This window comes from Thamnophis elegans, chromosome 6 (assembly GCF_009769535.1).
Source record: "Thamnophis elegans isolate rThaEle1 chromosome 6, rThaEle1.pri, whole genome shotgun sequence".
Lineage (NCBI taxonomy): Eukaryota > Metazoa > Chordata > Lepidosauria > Squamata > Colubridae > Thamnophis > Thamnophis elegans.
The window spans coordinates 57535214-57552603 of NC_045546.1; the positions used below are offsets into that span (position 1 = coordinate 57535214).

Below are 17390 nucleotides of genomic sequence, written 5' to 3' on the forward strand. Positions count from 1 at the left end.
TCTGATAATAGCCTGAATAGAAATTATGAAGAAATTTTATTGGTTTAACAGTAAAAATGCTGTAGAACTAGAGGCTAGAATAAATGAAGTTATTTGTATCTGTTACCCTGGAATTGTGGCCTGGCTTATTTTTTTCCCTAGAGTCCTGTTTTGTTCAAAAAAGTAGTTTGCTACTACTATTAAAATATAACAGAAAATACCATTCAATATAGAATATATTTTTTGAATATATTATATAAATATATATATACACTATATACACTATAAAGCATCAAAGTAAGGTGAAGACTCTTTGATTCTGTAAAAAATTAGATTGTTCAAATAAAAGAAATTAGTTTTTTAAAATCCCTTGAAGCTCTATAAAAAATAGTATTTCAGTTCCTTAACCTAGTGCGACAACGTGGCTTGCTTTGCTGGAAAGAGATGACAAATATCAAAAGTTGGTGTAGTTGTTAAGATAATAGGTTGGAGACCTGGAGATTGTAAGTTCTAGAGCTGTTTTAGGCATGAAAGCTGGCTGCATGACTTTGGTCACTCTCACTCAGTCCAACCAACCTCCCAGGGCTATTGTGGGGAAAAGGCAAAGGAGTATTAGCTATGTTTACTGCCTTATTTATAAAATATAATAAAGGTAGTGAAAAACTTAAAATTAGAAACAGCAATTACAGCATGCTTAAAGAAAAATCCACCCCAGTTCCAAGCCGGGAGAAAGACGCTGGGGAAAAAATGGAGGCTGATTGGAAAGACATTTATTGATGTGCAGAACCAACAACAACATGTAGTTCTGGGACAGCTGACAAATTGGTTTGATGAGTACATGGATTTTTATAGAGTTCTGGGATGCTGCAGGGGGTTGTGCAATGTAGTGAGCCTTGTGCCTTTTGCTGTTCTAATGGAGGTGGGTTAATCCTCAATTGGATAGAGGATCTCCTTTGGAGGCAGTGTGTGGGTCAGTGTGCTCTGTTTCCAAAGGTTGTAGAGTTATCCGGAGGTCTAAAAGATATGAGAGCAAGATCATCCTTTGTGGGTGACACTCCCAGAAGAGGCATTGTTGGTCTGACATAGGAATGTCAAAAAGAGGATAAGAGATGAAGAGGTGGAGTGGGGTGGATAGTTTGCAGGCAGGGTTTGAAAAGACACGAGTTGACACTACACTTGTTAAATAAACAGATAAAACCCACTTAAACACATAGAGTAAATGGAAGAATAAAACTTTTCTTCTAAATGAACTTGAAACATTCCCTCCTGACAACCTTGGACTGGTTTTTATTATTAAAGGTACAGAGAGGGAAGAAGAAAAAGAAAGGACACAGCTCTCTTCATCTTGTTTTGTTTTGTTGTTTAACAATTTTTTCGAACAGTTTAGAGTTCTTGTCTCTAGGGATTAGAGACATTTAACAGTTACATTTATCTAACACACCAAGACCTTTACACACACACACACACACACACACACAGACAGACAAGGGAAAAGGGGACAGCTGAACTCTCAGGTGTACACACCGTAATCATTTTCTCCATAAATCTGTTAACTTTAGGAAAGACCTTAACAAACATATTAATTGTTTAGAAGAAGAAAAAAACTCAGTGTTACTATATTTTCATTTTTTTTAAGTACCTTTATTTAGCCAAATTGGTTTTCTAGCTTTGTCCCTGAGCAAAGCTCACTCCTTAAACAACTTCCTTGCTTGCTTGTTTCTTTGTCATACCAACCAGGACAGGCAGCAGCCTCTCATTCGAGGCATCAAGAACGTCTCCTAGAGAGGAGCCTCCCCTGATCCTTGAGCTAGAGCTTCCCACATCTCCCTATTTCCAATGTAGGGATTCAGTTGGATGTAGGGATTCAGTTTGCTCTGCCGGGTTGCAGCAATTAAGTCTCCTAATGAGCTTCTGCCCTGCCTATTCAGTTTTTGGACAAAAAAACTCATCTGGGAGGACTCCCTATCAGAGTAAGGGCATCTCCTTTCCTGGGATCTCCTGCTATGGTTTTCAGACCAAATATGAGTCTGGGAGACTTGCTGTTCCCCTGCAGTGAGTATGTACATCTCTTTCCACAGCCTTTCTTGTCTCGGTTTTCAGACCCAGGAGAGTCTGGGAGGAACCCTGCCCTCCTTAGCAGTGTTAAGGACACCTTGGACAGGGCTTTGCTCAGTGACTTCCCAGCTGATTGCTTAGGTTTGACTCACTCACTTTTCCATTCCATTTTCATAGTTTCCCTTCTATAGGAGGTCCTGTGTGCTGACCAAATCCCTTGCTTTCCTGGGTCTGTGGGTTGTACAGATCTGTTTGTGGCTAGGAAAGGCACAGAGGGAGCAGGATCCAGCTATGATTGAAGGATCCTCTCTCACACACAGGGATACCTACATTTCCCTCACTCCTGGGCTTTAAAAGTTAAAATTTAGAGGTACTCATCTTCTTTCCAAGCAGCCCATTGAACCCAAGAATCAAAACTCCCTTTACTACCCTTGTTCCAAGTGGCCAAGGTCAAGGAAGGCTCACCCACAGATACAAGAGGTCTGCTGCCCGCAAGGTGGATGCTTACACGGGCCAGCTCCGTAGCTTGGAGTCTCATCTAGGTGGCAAATTGTTGGAAGAAAAATCTGGTCCCATTCCAAGTTGGGAGAAATATGCTGGAAATAAAATGAAGGGTTATTGTAAAGAAGGATTCTGTTTATTGATTATCAGAACCAACAACAGCAGGTAGTTCTGGGACAGCTGACAAATTGGTTTGATGATACATGGATTTTTATAGGGTTCTGGGATGCTGCAGGGGGTTGTGTAGTGAACCTTGTTCCTTTTGCTATTCTAATGGTGGTGGGTTAATCCTACTATGTCTTAAAAGCCCTGTCCTGCCCTTCTTAATCCCATCACCTGGAGCTGAAAGTGTTTTGTTTGTGAATAGATTGGCCCAGTCTTTCTTAATAGGCACAAAATAGCCATACCCTAAAGACTTCAGGCATCTGCTGGAGGCTATTTCACTATGCAGGAAGACTGGGGGTGCTTTCTGCCTTTAAGAGCATGTTTCTCCATTTCTCCTTTGGGGAAATATAATATTTTGTCTCTTCATATTCCCCAAAATATTTCATTCTCTGGGTGGAGGGTTTCATACAAGGATAAAGTCCTTCACAAAATGCATACTTGATTAAATTTATACAAACTAGCTAACCAGAGTTTATTTTAAAATGAGGTATAGTTGAACTTAAATACATGATTAAATTATAAGGAACTAAATATGTATTGTAGATATATTAATTATAGATTATTCAATAACTACCATTTGCCAAAATTGTCGATACCAATGCAGCGCCAAACCGGTATAATCATCCACAAAAGAGGTGCATTCCTGGGTTAAAGTTCTTCAAAGGGGCGGAGTCAAAGCTTCAGGGATCAGCAATTCCACCAAGAATGGTTCGTATAAGGTTTGTATAGAATGGGTATCTGAACGTGTTGCTTCCCTTCCCCGCCTTCCAAATGGCATTACCGAAGAATTTTGTGTGGAGCTGGTCTGACAGGGCTACGTTGCATTTTGCTGAGTTTGGACAGCGCCAAATATCACGCTACTCCTCTCGGAAACGACCTAAAGCGATAAGAAGGCAGTGACATGGAATAAATCCTCCGGCCTCTAGGTGATGCTGCGGCGTCCTCTTCGGAAACTCAGCCTTTGGAAAAGTCACTTGCAAGGATTCGGTGGCAGCGGAGCCTTCAGTTCCTCTTCGGTTCGTTTTTCTCGGACTCAAGATGTGGGCTGCTAAATTCGCGAACTCCCGTTCGCCTCTCCTGTCCTCGGTGCTGTTGCTCTCGAAGGGAGCCCCATCTTCCAGCTCGCCCTTTCACTCCTCGGCGCACCTCCATAAGGCTAAAGTGGCTGTGGTGAGTTCGCCTCGGCGGCAAAGGCGGTAGCCTCATGGCTGCCTGGGGGAGGGACGAGGAGGAGGAGGAGAAGGAAGTGTAGCCGGGAGGGGTCCTTTTTAGAAGGCTTTGAGGCGCGGGACTCAGCCTGCGCTCCTTCGGCAGCCGCTTTTCTCGGACGCCACCAAAGGAGGCTTCAGTCCGACGGCAAAACCGAACACTGCAGCTTTGGATCATTTTTCCAAGACTGAGAGTCTGCCGCAATTGGAGGTGTGTGTGTGTGTGTTGCCAAAATTATCAACAACTAAAATTCCACACAGGTATGTTACGTGACTGTATCTGGCCGACCTTGGCTTGACTCGGTCATTGGGGAGTCACAGGAATTAAGGAATCCTAGGATTAGTCGAAGTCGCAGGACTTCTCACAAGGCAATGTCAAACTATATATATAGCAATTCACTATTTTTTAACATAACATACCAAATGACACTTCATATAGGTGTTTTAAGACAAATGAGTTTAAATATAACCTTACACATAAATTACACTCAGAAGAAACTAGTAAAGTGACCACTGAGATCAGTGTGTGTGTGTGTGTGTGTGTATCCCTGTTATCATCCTAAACTGAGTTGACCCCAGTGGTAACTATAAGTTACTTCTGAGTGTAATTTATGTATAAGGATATATCTAAACACATTTGCCTTTTAAAGCACCGAATGAAGTGTCTATTTGGTATGTTAGTAACTTGCTCATAATTATCTATTGAAGTTAATGGTTGAAACCTAAGCCTCCAATTGTAGATCAGCATTGTAGTGACGAAGTGCACAACTTTTTAAAGATTATCTCTCAACTTTATGCAGCATCTAGGGTTACAGAAAGACAAACAAAGTGAGTGGAGGGACAAAACTGAATTTGGATTAAAATTTGTCTGGATTAAAAAATTAAGTGCAACAGAATTCAGTGTGATTAATCAAATGGCCTATTATATTTCAAATTATAGCTGATTTACAGCAACTGGAGAGCTCTTGTGGGCTAGGGAGGCATAGTAAGGCATTTTTGCTCCAATTTCTTTGCTTGTATAGTCAGTTTCTTTGGCATCTTCAAGATTGATATTTAATGGAGTTAATTTTAATCTTCAAAACATTGTGCTCTGTTAATGTATTAGAATTTTAAGCTATCTCTTGTTTGTATTGCTCCAGATTACTTGCACTAGGGTGGCCAAGATGTCACAAACTTGAAAAGCAGCTAATTGTTCTCTATTGATGCACTTTATCTATATAGACATATACAATATTACATAAAGGAGTATGTGCAGTATAAATCAGTTCAGAAGTAAGCCATTATTCCTTACTAAATTGTAACTGTATCTCCAGTTTTTTATAAGAGAACAGGTCTAAGCATCCTGGGACCATCCATGTACATTAGAAGAGCCTAGACTAGGGCATGGGTGTCAAACTTGCGGTGTCACGTTACTGTCATATGACATTTGGTTATGTTTTTTCCCTTCGTGGAGCTGGGGTGATGTGGCCTGTGCATGATGCATCCGGCCCATAGGCCACCAGTTTGACACCCCTGGCCTACAGCTTTCGTTGTGCTTTCAAACCTCCACTGTTATTGTAGAAAATGTATGGCATAATTTCTGCCTTACCTTTTAGCAAAAATTGTAGGTAAACTTATAATAGGTTCACCAATGTTTAATCCCCCCTAATATTTCCCTTATAAATAATCAAGCCCTGTTTTTGAATGCTGTTTCATTTAATTGTTTGGTTTCCATAATTTTAGGGACTCATACTTTATCATAAGACATAAGAGATCAGAATGTAGATGTCAGAAATATTTAAGATATAATAATATAGTTGTCTGATAACAAATTAATGAAGTAAAGGAAATCAAATCTTTCCTACTGCTTCATTCATTTCTTCTCTGTGGTTTATAAACTACTTCTGGGTATTGTAACAATTTTTTTCCTAGGAAAATTCCCATTTGAAATGGAGAAATTATTAAAATCATTTGAACTTTCCATACAAAACTGCAATGTTACAGCAGTATTTGAGGATCAATAAATGCTACTTCATTTAATGGGAATGTTCTTAAGTTAACAGCAGGTTTGAAATGTGACTCCTAAGAATAAGTTGTCCCTGTGAGAGGATAAGTCAGGATATTAGCTGGTATAAAACACACAGCCAGTACTTGAACAAATGAGGGATTTTATTGTGGATGCTATGATTCCTATATGAATAAAATACAGTGATCCAGTATTATATATAAGAGGAAATATTATTTACAAACCAGTATGTGTTTCTGTGCACATACGGAACAGTATAAAAAGACAATGTAGGAGATTGTATTTCCTTTCTCTCAAGACTTGCTTTCTGCTTGTAATTTATAACAGCTTCTTCTTTCCTTCCTTATTTCAACTATTGATACAGAAATGCCTTGTGAGTTTTCTCCATGCAGTCTTGCTCCCCAACAAAGCCTTTAACTCATAAAGCTTCACTGTCCTGCACATGAATCTCCATACACACAATACAGTCTGCTCTCACAAGCTCTTCTAGGTTTCTCCTTCTGGTCTTCCTCCTTGTCTCAGGATTGGAATCTCTGAACTTGACAGGATGTGTTGTTCTTCTGCTCCATGTTAACCAAGTAAAGTTCTCTCGAATAGCAGAAATATAAAATCACCCTTTATTTTCTTTTTAAAATGTTTTTATAATCTGTATGTATAGTCTGAATGCACATGTCACTTTACAAGTGCATTCTAGCATTTCCCCTTTTCTACCTATGACCTCTTAATGTTGTGGTGAGTTACTTTCCTTCTGCAAAAATAAACCCATGATTTTGCCACAGACCACACCACTTTCCTTCAACCAGGCACTTGAAGCTGCCACAATCCCATATTTCACATATACCATATTTTTTACTCTATAAGACACACTGTTTTGTCTCTCAAAAGTTATGTTTGTGGGTCTTATAGAGCGAATATTGCTGAAACCTTGCCCACCCGCCAGCCCTCACTATTCGGCCTTTTTTGGCCTTTGTGTGTCCTGTTTTTGGCCTCTCTGCGCCTAATTTTTGGCCTCCCTGGGTCCCCTTTCTGGCCTCCGTGTGCCTCATTTTTGGCCTCTTTATGTCCCATTTTTGGCCTCCAAAAATGGAAAACACGGAGGCCAAAAACAGGACGCATAGAGGCCAAAAACGGGGCACATGGAGGCTGAAAACAGGGTGTGCAGGCTGAAAATGGGGAGGCCAAAAATGAGAGTGTGTCTTATGGTCAGGTGCATCTTATAGTGCGAAAAATATGGTACTTTGTATAATAAAACAATCTACATTACTTGTATAAGCATATAATCTATAAAACTGGGTGTATTATTTTATCTCCCGATATATTTGCTCCCTCTTTTAAGTTGGTTCATCACCTTTTGTGGTCTTCACGCTGTGTCAGGCTACTACTTTTATCATATCTGTAGTTCAATAAATTTAGCAAGATTAGAAAGTATCTAGAAAAGGCTATTTTATTTTATCTTTATTTCTTATTACAGGTTCTTTCTGGTTGTGGTGTTTATGATGGCACTGAAATCCACGAAGCCTCTGCGTAAGTGTATTTTTAACAGTGTAGGACGACCTCCATTTCTATAAGTAAAGCTGATTGATAGATAATCTAGTTATCTAGATAGGATTTCAGCATTAAGTGACTTTCCATTAGAATATTTTGGAATGTCATTCTCTCTTCTATCAATATTTAGTAGACTCTAGATGAGAGGGGCAGAATATAAATCTAATAAATAAAATAACATTTCATTTTAAATTAAACTTCAATTTAATGGAGCATTTGTTATACTTTATTATAATATATTATAATATATTTATTATATTTTGATGATAATAAATTCTGAAAAAATCTGGATAGTGGATTTGGCAATACCCGGAGACAACAGAATAGAAGAGAAAGAACCGGAGAGTAGAAAGAGTGGCAAAAGAGAGCAAAGGTAGTACCAATATTAATAGGTACCTTGGTGTAGGAGGAGGGCAGATTGAGCTGGAATATAGAATTAAACATGTCAGTTGGAGCACCATTTGAACACCATCCACATTGACAAAATCAGTAAATTGCAAAAGGCAGCTTTGCTTGGAAGAGCTTGCATCCTGCGATGATACCTTTGACGCCATCAAAGATCAATATCTGTCTATCCCAGGCCCTTGGGAAGGACTTGATAGGTGATAAAAATGCCAAAACCAGTCTAAATTTCTGGCTGACTCTGATGAATTATAGTAATAGTAACAAATCCAGTTTAAACATCTGGCTGAGTATGTGACAAATCATAATAATTTATTACATTTATATGTAGGATAATGGTTCATTTGAGCCGAGGAGGAGCCAATGTTGACATGTATGCCCCAAATATTTCTCAGATGCATGTTGTTGATCACAGCAAAGGTCAGCCAGCTGACAGGGAATCGAGGTAAGAATTACTAAAATATATGCTTGATTAATGATGTGCCATCAAGTTGTTGATGACTTTTAGGGACCATATAGATTTTCTTCATGATGATATATACCTAGCCTAGTTCTCCTGCTCCCCTAATGGTGCCCCATCACCAGTGTAACAATCTATCAATCATTCTGCTGGTTGTCCTTATCTCTTATACCTTTTCCAGCACCAGAGACTTCTCCAGAGAGCTGGGTCTTCTCATGTGTCTGAAGTAGGTTAATTTGAACTTGATCATTTGTGCCTTTAGTGAGAACTCTGATTGATTTGTTCAATAATCTATTTGTTGTTTTCTTGGCTGTCCATCAGTGGTGGGTTTCAAAATGTTTTCCCGGGCAGAGTCATGAGCCCGCCCGCCTGCCTGTCTTGCCTTACACAAGTTGGTCTGGAATGATGAAGGGCCATTCCTTCTGCTCAGCTTATGCATGCTTCCACATCTGCAGCTGATCTCTTCCTGGCCAAAAGGGCGCATTTTCGGTCCCAGCGGGGATTCTGGAAGAGAGTGGCTGAAGCGGCTTCGCTCTCCTTCTGCCAGCCGAAGGAAAAGCCCCAGGGAGATATTTATACAAAGTCAATCGCCTCACGGCACAGCCGGTAATTACCCCATCAAGCGGCTACAGCTGATTCAAGTGCCGATCAGAACAGAGATAAATGCAGAAAATTGGCCTCAACGGCTGGCTTGGCTCATGTAGTGGCGGCTCGCTGGCTCACTCCCCAACAGCTGTAATCTGCACTAAAAGCCAAGTGGTGACTTTCCAGTAGAACGGACTAGGTTCCACGCGAGCCAAATGGTACTTGTTGATCGCTCCCAGATGTCAGCCACTCCTCACCTACCTATTTTGCTACACTTAGCAGAGAGCTAGATCGTAGCGCTGGACCGGTGATCCAGCCCTTCATGGGGTGGCTACAGCCCCCTCTACAGCCACCTCAATCCTTTCAATTTAGTAAGCCAATCAATGAATTTAAATTATCCAATATCTCCTTGGAGCTTTTCCTTTGGCTGCCCAGGAAAACTTAGAAAGCACAGAATCAGCTCTGCCTGAAGGCAAAAAGGCTTGGAGCTCCCTCTGCACGCCCGGGGGGACCGTTCCAGTACGGACCCTTGGACGCCCCGGTATGGGAAGGCACGCTAAATTCTTTCAACTGGTAAGCGCGTATTGGATAGGACCGGCTGAAACCCATCTCTGTTGTCCATGGTATTCTTAACACTCTTTTTCAACACCAGAGTTCAAAAGTTTAAAATATTGCATGAGGTAACCGCAGCTTATGAAATAGGTTTGGTAACTGCAATTACAATCAAATTGTCTAGGTGCTTTTTTGAAATGCAACTGGACTTTGTTTTTTCCCCCTGAAGATATTTCACTTATTATTCAAGAAGCTTCTTCAGTACTATGAAGTTGTTGAAGAAGAAGGGGTTGAGACTTCTTAATGTAGTGATTATCTTAAAATTCCATTCATTTTCTCCTTCAGCATAATTTAGGTTTTTTGTTATGTGAAGGAATTAGGCACTCTGTTCTCTTTTTAAACTCTATTCATAAGCAGAACTCTAAAATTTGATGCCCAAAAAGCATTTATATTTATATTCTTCTAAGAAACGTCTTAACAGAATCAGCAAGAATCGCTCGTGGGAAAATTAACGACTTGGCTAGACTTACTGCAAGAGACTATGATGCGGTAGTATTTCCTGGAGGCTTTGGAGCTGCTAAAAATCTGTGAGTATTTAATTCTGTAAGTTGCCACAATATGTTACTACTTTTCTAATCAGCTGTGATTAAATGACATAGCAGACAGTGTAAACTCTGACTCCAACCCTGAATTGAAATTAGTAAAATGTACTTTTAAATATCCTTTCTCAAATCATGAACAGAATTAAAAGTTGCTCTCCTTTCTATATGTCTTAGTGTTGGAGTGAGAATATATTGTGGTTACTTCAGGAAAGTTTGCAATATTAACTGCAGTAATTAATGCAATATAATTTCTTATAATAAATGTATCAAACAAGTTGAAAATCTATATTTCAATTTTGTTGACAACCTTCAACCTCTTAAAATGTGCCACAGTTCACATTGTATTGCATGAGAGGAAAATGTTTGTTTTTCAGGACAGCTTCCACATTGAAGCCAAAGTTAGTTTCTCATATAAGAAAGAACTAATTGTCTGTTTAATTTGTGTTTTGTGCTTATTTCTTATTTATTCAATTATCTATTAAGTATTTCAGAATTTAACTTTTTCCTTTGCATGGAAGTATTAGTCTTTTTATTGAAATCTTGAGTATAGGCCTGGCTGTGGCATATGAAAAATACTTTGTAGGACAAAACTTGGGAAATATTAGTGTGGACTAGCTCTGTATATGCATTTAAAATTACTTAGAAGAGCAGTCTGAAGTATCTGGAAGCATAACCACAGCAGAGGAGCTATGCCTTTTTTTTGGGGGGGGGGGGGGAATGTTTCTGTGCAAGCCTGAACAAAGCACAACCAATGCAATTCATTAAAACAGCTTTATGACTGTTATTATGCTTGCCTTTAAAGAACACATATTGTAACTTTTATTCAGTTTAAGTTAGCTGTAAAATGGCTTAGACCAGAATAATCCCCTTGATTTTATTTACCCCCATTCATTCACATCACTGTTTTAGTTCTATTTTCTCCTCTTTGACATTCATCCAACATCCATCAACATATACACCAATAAGATGTTGACAATCATGTCATTTCTTATTTGGAGCATTTCTGGGAAACACTTTCTTCCCAATTGGTTACAAATCCTGTCCCTGGCAAGGCAATTACAGAAACAACAAATTTCTGTTGGTTCTTATGGAAGCTTGCTTAAAGTCTCAGAGATAGCAGAACAAAGGAAAGAATCTCAAAGTACCACTTTTTAACATAAAAGCAAGGGATAATTAATGTTCCTTTTCCTGAATTCTTGGAAACAGGAGAATCCTGGAATTATAGGATAGAAGGGAGAAATATAAATATATAATGTATTGATAAACCCTTGTGTCTCAATTTCTTCTTTTTTTCCAAAGGAGAAGTGGAAAGACTGAGTTTGCTATTCCTGACATTTTTGTTGGAAAAAGCATTTACACATTAAAGGAACAGTATTTGAATCTATGAATGACAAAAAATGTATGATTATTTCAACTGTTCATATCTTGTAGGTTACTGAGTATGAATGTGTATCTTAGAACTGTAATGCATTGTATGGGTTTCTTTTGTTGTGGCAGATCTACCTTTTCTGTGGATGGGAAAGACTGTAAAGTTAACAAAGATGTTGAGCGTGTGCTGAAAGACTTCCACAAATCAGGGAAACCCATTGGGTATGTCACCTATTTAAATACTCTTTTCTAAAGAGCTCTTCATAGCTCTCACTTCAGCCAGAGACTTACTTTTGGTGATTCTCTTAGGTAAAATGAACTTACAAACCTAGAACTGCAAAACCAGATTGGTTAGGCTCTTGGCAAGTCACAGTCAATAGTAGTTTGGGGGAATGGGGTAGTCATCTACCGTATTTTTCGGAGTGTAAGGCGCACTCCCCCCCCAAAAGAGGGTAAAAATCTGGGTGTGTTTTATACACTGAATACAACATTTTTGGCCTACTGAAACCCTGCCCCCTTTGCAAAAATAGACATGCAGAGGGTTTGGGAGGCTTGCAAAGTACTCCTGGGGGCTGGGGAGGGCAAAAATGAGTAAAAACCAGGCCATTTTTGCCCCCAGTCCCCAGGAGCATTCTACAAGCCTCCCAAAGCCTCTGCATGCCCCCCTTTTTTGCAAAAAACAGGCAGTTTATTGCTCATTCTTTGGGGGGGCAGCCCCCAGGAGCACTCTACAAGCCTTCCAAAGCGCTGCATGCCCCCCCCTTTTTTTTTTTTTGCAAAAAACATGGTGTGCAGAGGGTTTGGGAGGCCTGCAGAATGCAAAAACTTTTTTAAAAAATTTACCTCTTCAAAATCATGGTGCGTCTTATACTCCAGTGTGTCTTATAGTCCGAAAACTACAGTAATTAGGCTAGTTTAAGCTATTCATTAAAATTAATTCATTAAACTTGTTTGTTGCCAATTTTCAAGGATTCTGAATAGTACTTTAGTTTATAAGGGCACCAGTTTTGTCAGAACTAAAGGAATTCAGAAAAAGCACTTGTCTATTGCTCTTTAAAGTAGCTGTGCCTTTTCCTGAGATTGCATGGCAGCCGTCTCCATTGCAAACATAATCATGATTAGGTATAATGCAGCAAACTCTTCTATGAAGAACTTATGAGGCTTTCTTTTAGCCTGAGATGCAGTTATTTTTCTTTTTGAAATCTTTTTAGTTATGATATAAAAAAGGGGGTGAGGAAGCAAATAAAATAAAAGCAAAAATCGAAATATGCATGCACTTTCCTCTCGCTGTTGTTGTCTAAATTTTAAAAACAGCAAAAATATAAATATAAATGAAGCATTTAAATGCCATCTTGAATCAGTAGAACAATTTTTCCTAGAAATAATGTTACGGAATATGGTAAGATAAAAAATAAAATTTATAGTACAGCAGTCTACCCAATGACCTAATGGTTGAGATATTAAAAAATAGTCAAAAAATGTGGATGATTGAAAAAAATTTCGGGGGTTAAATCCCAAAATTTTAATTCCACTAGGTAGGATTGGACCACATTCCAGTTATATGATTGAAATGTATTTAAAATACTACAGTCCAAAGTATCCAAAATTATTCCAGATAAGCCAATTGAAAGCTATCTCTAAATGTCTAATCACTATAATATTTTATATTATCATATATCTTTTTTCCATTATTAATCTTGACTGTACATAATCATTTTGTGTTGAACTCTACAAGTAAATTATGTATTGGCTCTCTTTTAGGTTGTGCTGTATTTCCCCTGTCTTGGCTGCAAAGGTTCTACCTGGCACTGAAGTCACTGTAGGCCAAGAACAAGAACAAGGTGGGAAGTGGCCTCATGCTAGCACTGCTGGGGCCATTAAAGCCATGGGAGGAAAACACTGTGCTAAAGATGTAACAATATCCTTTTCATGTTCAGTTTGACTACCTTGAGGCAGAATTATAGAATGAAAATTATAGGCTGGAAGGGACCTTGGAAGTTTTCTAGTCCAACCCCCTGCCGAAGATAGGAGTCCTTATACCATCCCGGACAAATAATTGTCCAATCTTTTCTTGAAAACCTCTACCATAGTATTCACAATTCTGGGAGGCAAGCTATTCCATTGATTAATTGTTGTCACTGTCAAGAAATTTCTTCTTAGTTCCAGATTGTATTTCCCTCCATTGCTTCTTGCACATTTTTATTTCACCCCCTAAGCCTTCTCTTCGCTAGGCTAAACATATCTAGGTACCTTAGCTTTTTATCATACAATTTAGTCTCCAGGTCCCTTGTCATCTTTGTTGCCTTTTCTTTATATCCTTTTTAGGGCCTTAGCATTTTTTTGTATCATGGCAATGATAACTGGATGAAATATTCCAAGTGCAGCCTCACTAGTACAATGTAGAACAGTATGTTCCCTTCCCATGATCTTGATGTTATCTCTCTGTTAATGCAACCTAGACTGCATTGACTTTTTGGCAGTTGTAGCACACTGCTGACTCATACTTAAGCAGTCACCAGAATACCTAGATCCTTCCCACTGGCACTACTATGGAACCATGTACTGCCTATTATGTGTGCATTTGATCCTTCCTGCCTAAGTGTAGGACTTTACTTTTTTCACCACTGAACTGCATCTTGTTGGATAGGGCCCAGTGCTCAAATCTGTCAAGATCCTTCTGAATCTTGAATCTATCTTCTAAAGTGTTAGCAATTTCCCACAGCTTAGTGTTATCTGCAAATTTATTTATAGTTATAGTTATAGTTTTATTGATTTGTATGTCGCCCACTCCCGAAGGACTCCGGGCGGCTTACAATAAAACAAGGGAGGGGGGATAATACACAAACAACATATTAAAATATACAACAGTCACAATTTCCGAGGGGCTGGATATTTCGAGAGCCCCCCGGTCTGCTGGAGCAGCCAGGACTTAACGGCTTTGCGGAAGGCCGGGAGGGTAGTGAGGGTCCGGATCTCCATGGGGAGATCGTTCCAGAGGGCTGGAGCTGCAACAGAGAAGGGTCTCCCCCAGGGAGTCGCCAGCCGACATTGGCTGGCAGATGGAATCCGGAGGAGACCTAACCTGTGTGATCTAATCAGTCTATGGGAGGTGATGGGCAGGAGGCGGTCTCTCAGGTACCCAGGTCCGATGCCATGAAGGGCTATATAGGTAACGACCAGCGCCTTGAAGCGGATCCGGAGACTAATGGGTAACCAGTGCAGCTCGCGGAGGATAGGTGTAACGTGGGTGTACCTGGGTGTACCCACGATCGCTCGCGCGGCTGCGTTCTGGACCAGCTGGAAATTTGATAAGTACCCTTCAGTCCTCTCATTTTGATCATTAATGAAGATGTTGAAAAGCACCAAGACAGAACCTTGGAGTACCACACTGCATGCTTCCCCCCATGTAGATATAGTTCCTTTGAGGATCACTCCTGATTATCTGTTCCAGGATTTCCCTAGAAACTGAAGTCAAGCTGATTGGCCTGTAATTTCCTGGATCCACTTTTTTCTCTTTTTGGGGGATTGGAACCACATTGGCTCATTTTTGTTCCTCCTCTGGCTGTTCCCGTGTTCCAGATTTCATTCAGTGGTTCTGAGATCAGATCACAGTGCCTAATATCTGTAGGTCAGGTATAGGATGAGGTTGAAGATTCATTCTCTGAGCTTGAGGGTTGCTTTCTGAACATTTCATTACAGATTTTTTACCCCTAAACTCCGCTGAATGTGTTACCTAGCCTGATAACGAAACATTCAGAAACCAACCCACAAGCTGGGAGAATGAACCTTCACCCTCATTGGTGCAAGTTTTCATTCTGAGCCTTGGCTTTACTGACACCTGTTTGAGCTCTCCTCGCTGCAGTTTGTTTCCAATTGATGTTGGAGTAGTTAAAGTCCCTCAATTCCCTCATATCAGTGGTGTGTTTCCTCATTGCTATTACTATTAATTTAACCCTAGATAATGCCAAATGATGTGCTGGAGCCTATCTCTAATTTGTGGCTAGCTACCAGGCTCTTAAGTGGATATTGGAGCAATAAAGGGTTGAGACCTTATTATGCTTTAAATCAGTGGCTCTCAACCTTCCCAATGCTGTGACCCTTTAATACAGTTCCTCATGTTGTGGTGACCCCCAACCATAAAATTGGTGTCTCGGTTCCTAAGACCATCGAAAATGTGTGTTTTCCAATGGTCTTAGGCAATCCCTGTGAAAGGGTCATTCGACCCCCAAAGGGGTCCCGACCCACAGGTTGAGAACCTCTGCTTTAAATAGTTGTGAAATGCATGGCTAGTTTTTAAATAAATGTTTAAAACTTAGATGTTTAGCTATGTTTACATGGAGCTAAACAAATCAACTCTTCCAATACAGGTACTGTATTAATACAGTAGTAATAAACCATATTACTACTAGACAACAACTTTGCTGCTGTCTACTAATTGTCTAGATTTTTGCAATCCAAATGTGAAAAACCTGTTCCTGAAGTTGAGCTTGATGTTATGTGACTAATATGCAGTTCTTATGGAGAGAGTGTTAGAATGATTTACTACTACTTTCTTTCAGAATATTTCTTTACTGTCTTCCCAATCCAAACTACATCTCTAGCATTTCCATTGAAATTGTAACCATTTTCAACCCTACCCAGTTTCTCAACCAAGATAAATTTGGCCAACTGTTGTCATCTATAGTAAGATATTTTTGTCAATAGAAAGAAATTAATTTACAATGTTATTCACTCTTGTTAATTCCCTTAACTGGCTTTCATGAAGCGCATGTGGACAATACCAACAAGATAGTTACTACACCAGCATTTATGTGTGAAACTGAATTTCATCACATTTTTGACGGTATTGGAGCCATGATAAAAAATTTGTTAAGGCTGACAGGCAAATGAGATGGATTGTTAATAACAAAAGCAATAGCTTTTAGGAATGTTGCAACTTTGATGACAAAGTTGGCACAGAATGTACTTTTAGACGTATTTTAGAGGATCGACTTAAATTTCTGAACTGGAGCATCCTACACTAACTGAATCAGGATCCTTTTATGTCAAACTCTTCTCCATATAGTGCATTGTCATTGACAATCGTTTTATATTCTGAACATCATCCGTTGTTAAACAAATTGGAATTAATGACTCAAGTATTTAAATTATTTCCCAGCTGTTATCAGAATGTTTCCAATGATTATATCATGAATTTGCAAATATAATTTAGCATGTTAAAAGTTGTACAATTGGATTTGAATCACTAGTATGACAAACTCTAGAGAACCTAATTTGGGAATTGAGAACAACAGAATAGAATTCCATTCATTTTTCTAATTTAAATCTAATTATTAGTACTGTGAATGGTTGCTTAACATTCTATAAGCACTGGCATATTACAAATTCCTGAAGAATTAGACACCACATAGGTAGTCATTTAAAGAAATGAGGCTATGGCTCCAAAGACAATTCTAATTATAGGGAATGTTTTACAAATAAATTGTAAATCCTCTTACAGAATCCATATGAACATTATTAAGTATTCCAATTTACCAAGAGAATTGAGGCTGCAAGTTACTGTGCAACAGTTCAGATCAATGAAGAGAAACTTTTTTCAATTAGATATACCACATGTTAAATAAAATGGATGAAGTTAAAACCAATTATTTCCTTTTTTATTAATCTGCAGAATATTTCTTTAGTCTATTTTTGTTTGCCTAATGTAAGAGAATGTGTGTGATGGTTTTAGATGAACCTGTGTGTAAGTTTGTGCGCATGTGTGTGTGTATGTGCACACATGCACACTTTCAAATAAGGGTTGTCTCCAGCTGACTATCTGGGTAAGTCCAGGCAAGTTTGTTGGTAACATTTTCAGAAGTACCATATTTTTTGGAGTATAAGACGCTCCGGAGTATAAGACACACTTTAGTTTTTGGGGAGGAAAACAATTTAAAAAAATCTGCCTCTACCTACTAGCATCC

The 17390-nt window shown here is 39.2% G+C and overlaps 1 protein-coding gene and 1 long non-coding RNA gene across 5 annotated transcripts; one reads left to right on the forward strand and one right to left on the reverse strand.

Annotated features, from left to right (window-relative positions):
- Window positions 1-791: 791 nt before the first annotated feature.
- On the reverse strand, window positions 792-3354 carry LOC116510440. Its single transcript, XR_004255643.1, has 3 exons — window positions 3275-3354; window positions 2543-2630; window positions 792-993 (listed from the first exon to the last, which is right to left on the reverse strand). It is a non-coding gene; the product is annotated as an uncharacterized LOC116510440 (long non-coding RNA).
- Window positions 3355-3640: 286 nt separating this feature from the next.
- GATD3A (glutamine amidotransferase like class 1 domain containing 3A) lies at window positions 3641-17072 on the forward strand. 4 transcript variants are annotated; one of them, XM_032220001.1, is made up of 7 exons: window positions 3641-3870; window positions 7385-7437; window positions 8192-8305; window positions 9925-10044; window positions 11557-11649; window positions 13189-13345; window positions 16189-17072. In XM_032220001.1, the coding sequence occupies exons 1-7, from the start codon at window positions 3739-3741 to the stop codon at window positions 16315-16317; spliced, it is 798 nt and encodes a 265-aa protein (XP_032075892.1). In that variant the 5' UTR covers window positions 3641-3738; the 3' UTR covers window positions 16318-17072. The 4 variants fall into 4 exon arrangements, with proteins under 4 accessions (XP_032075892.1, XP_032075893.1, XP_032075894.1 ...); XM_032220002.1 differs by having other exon boundaries at window positions 16198-17072; XM_032220003.1 differs by lacking the exon at window positions 3641-3870 and adding an exon at window positions 3966-4169.
- The last annotated feature ends 318 nt before the right edge of the window (window positions 17073-17390 follow it).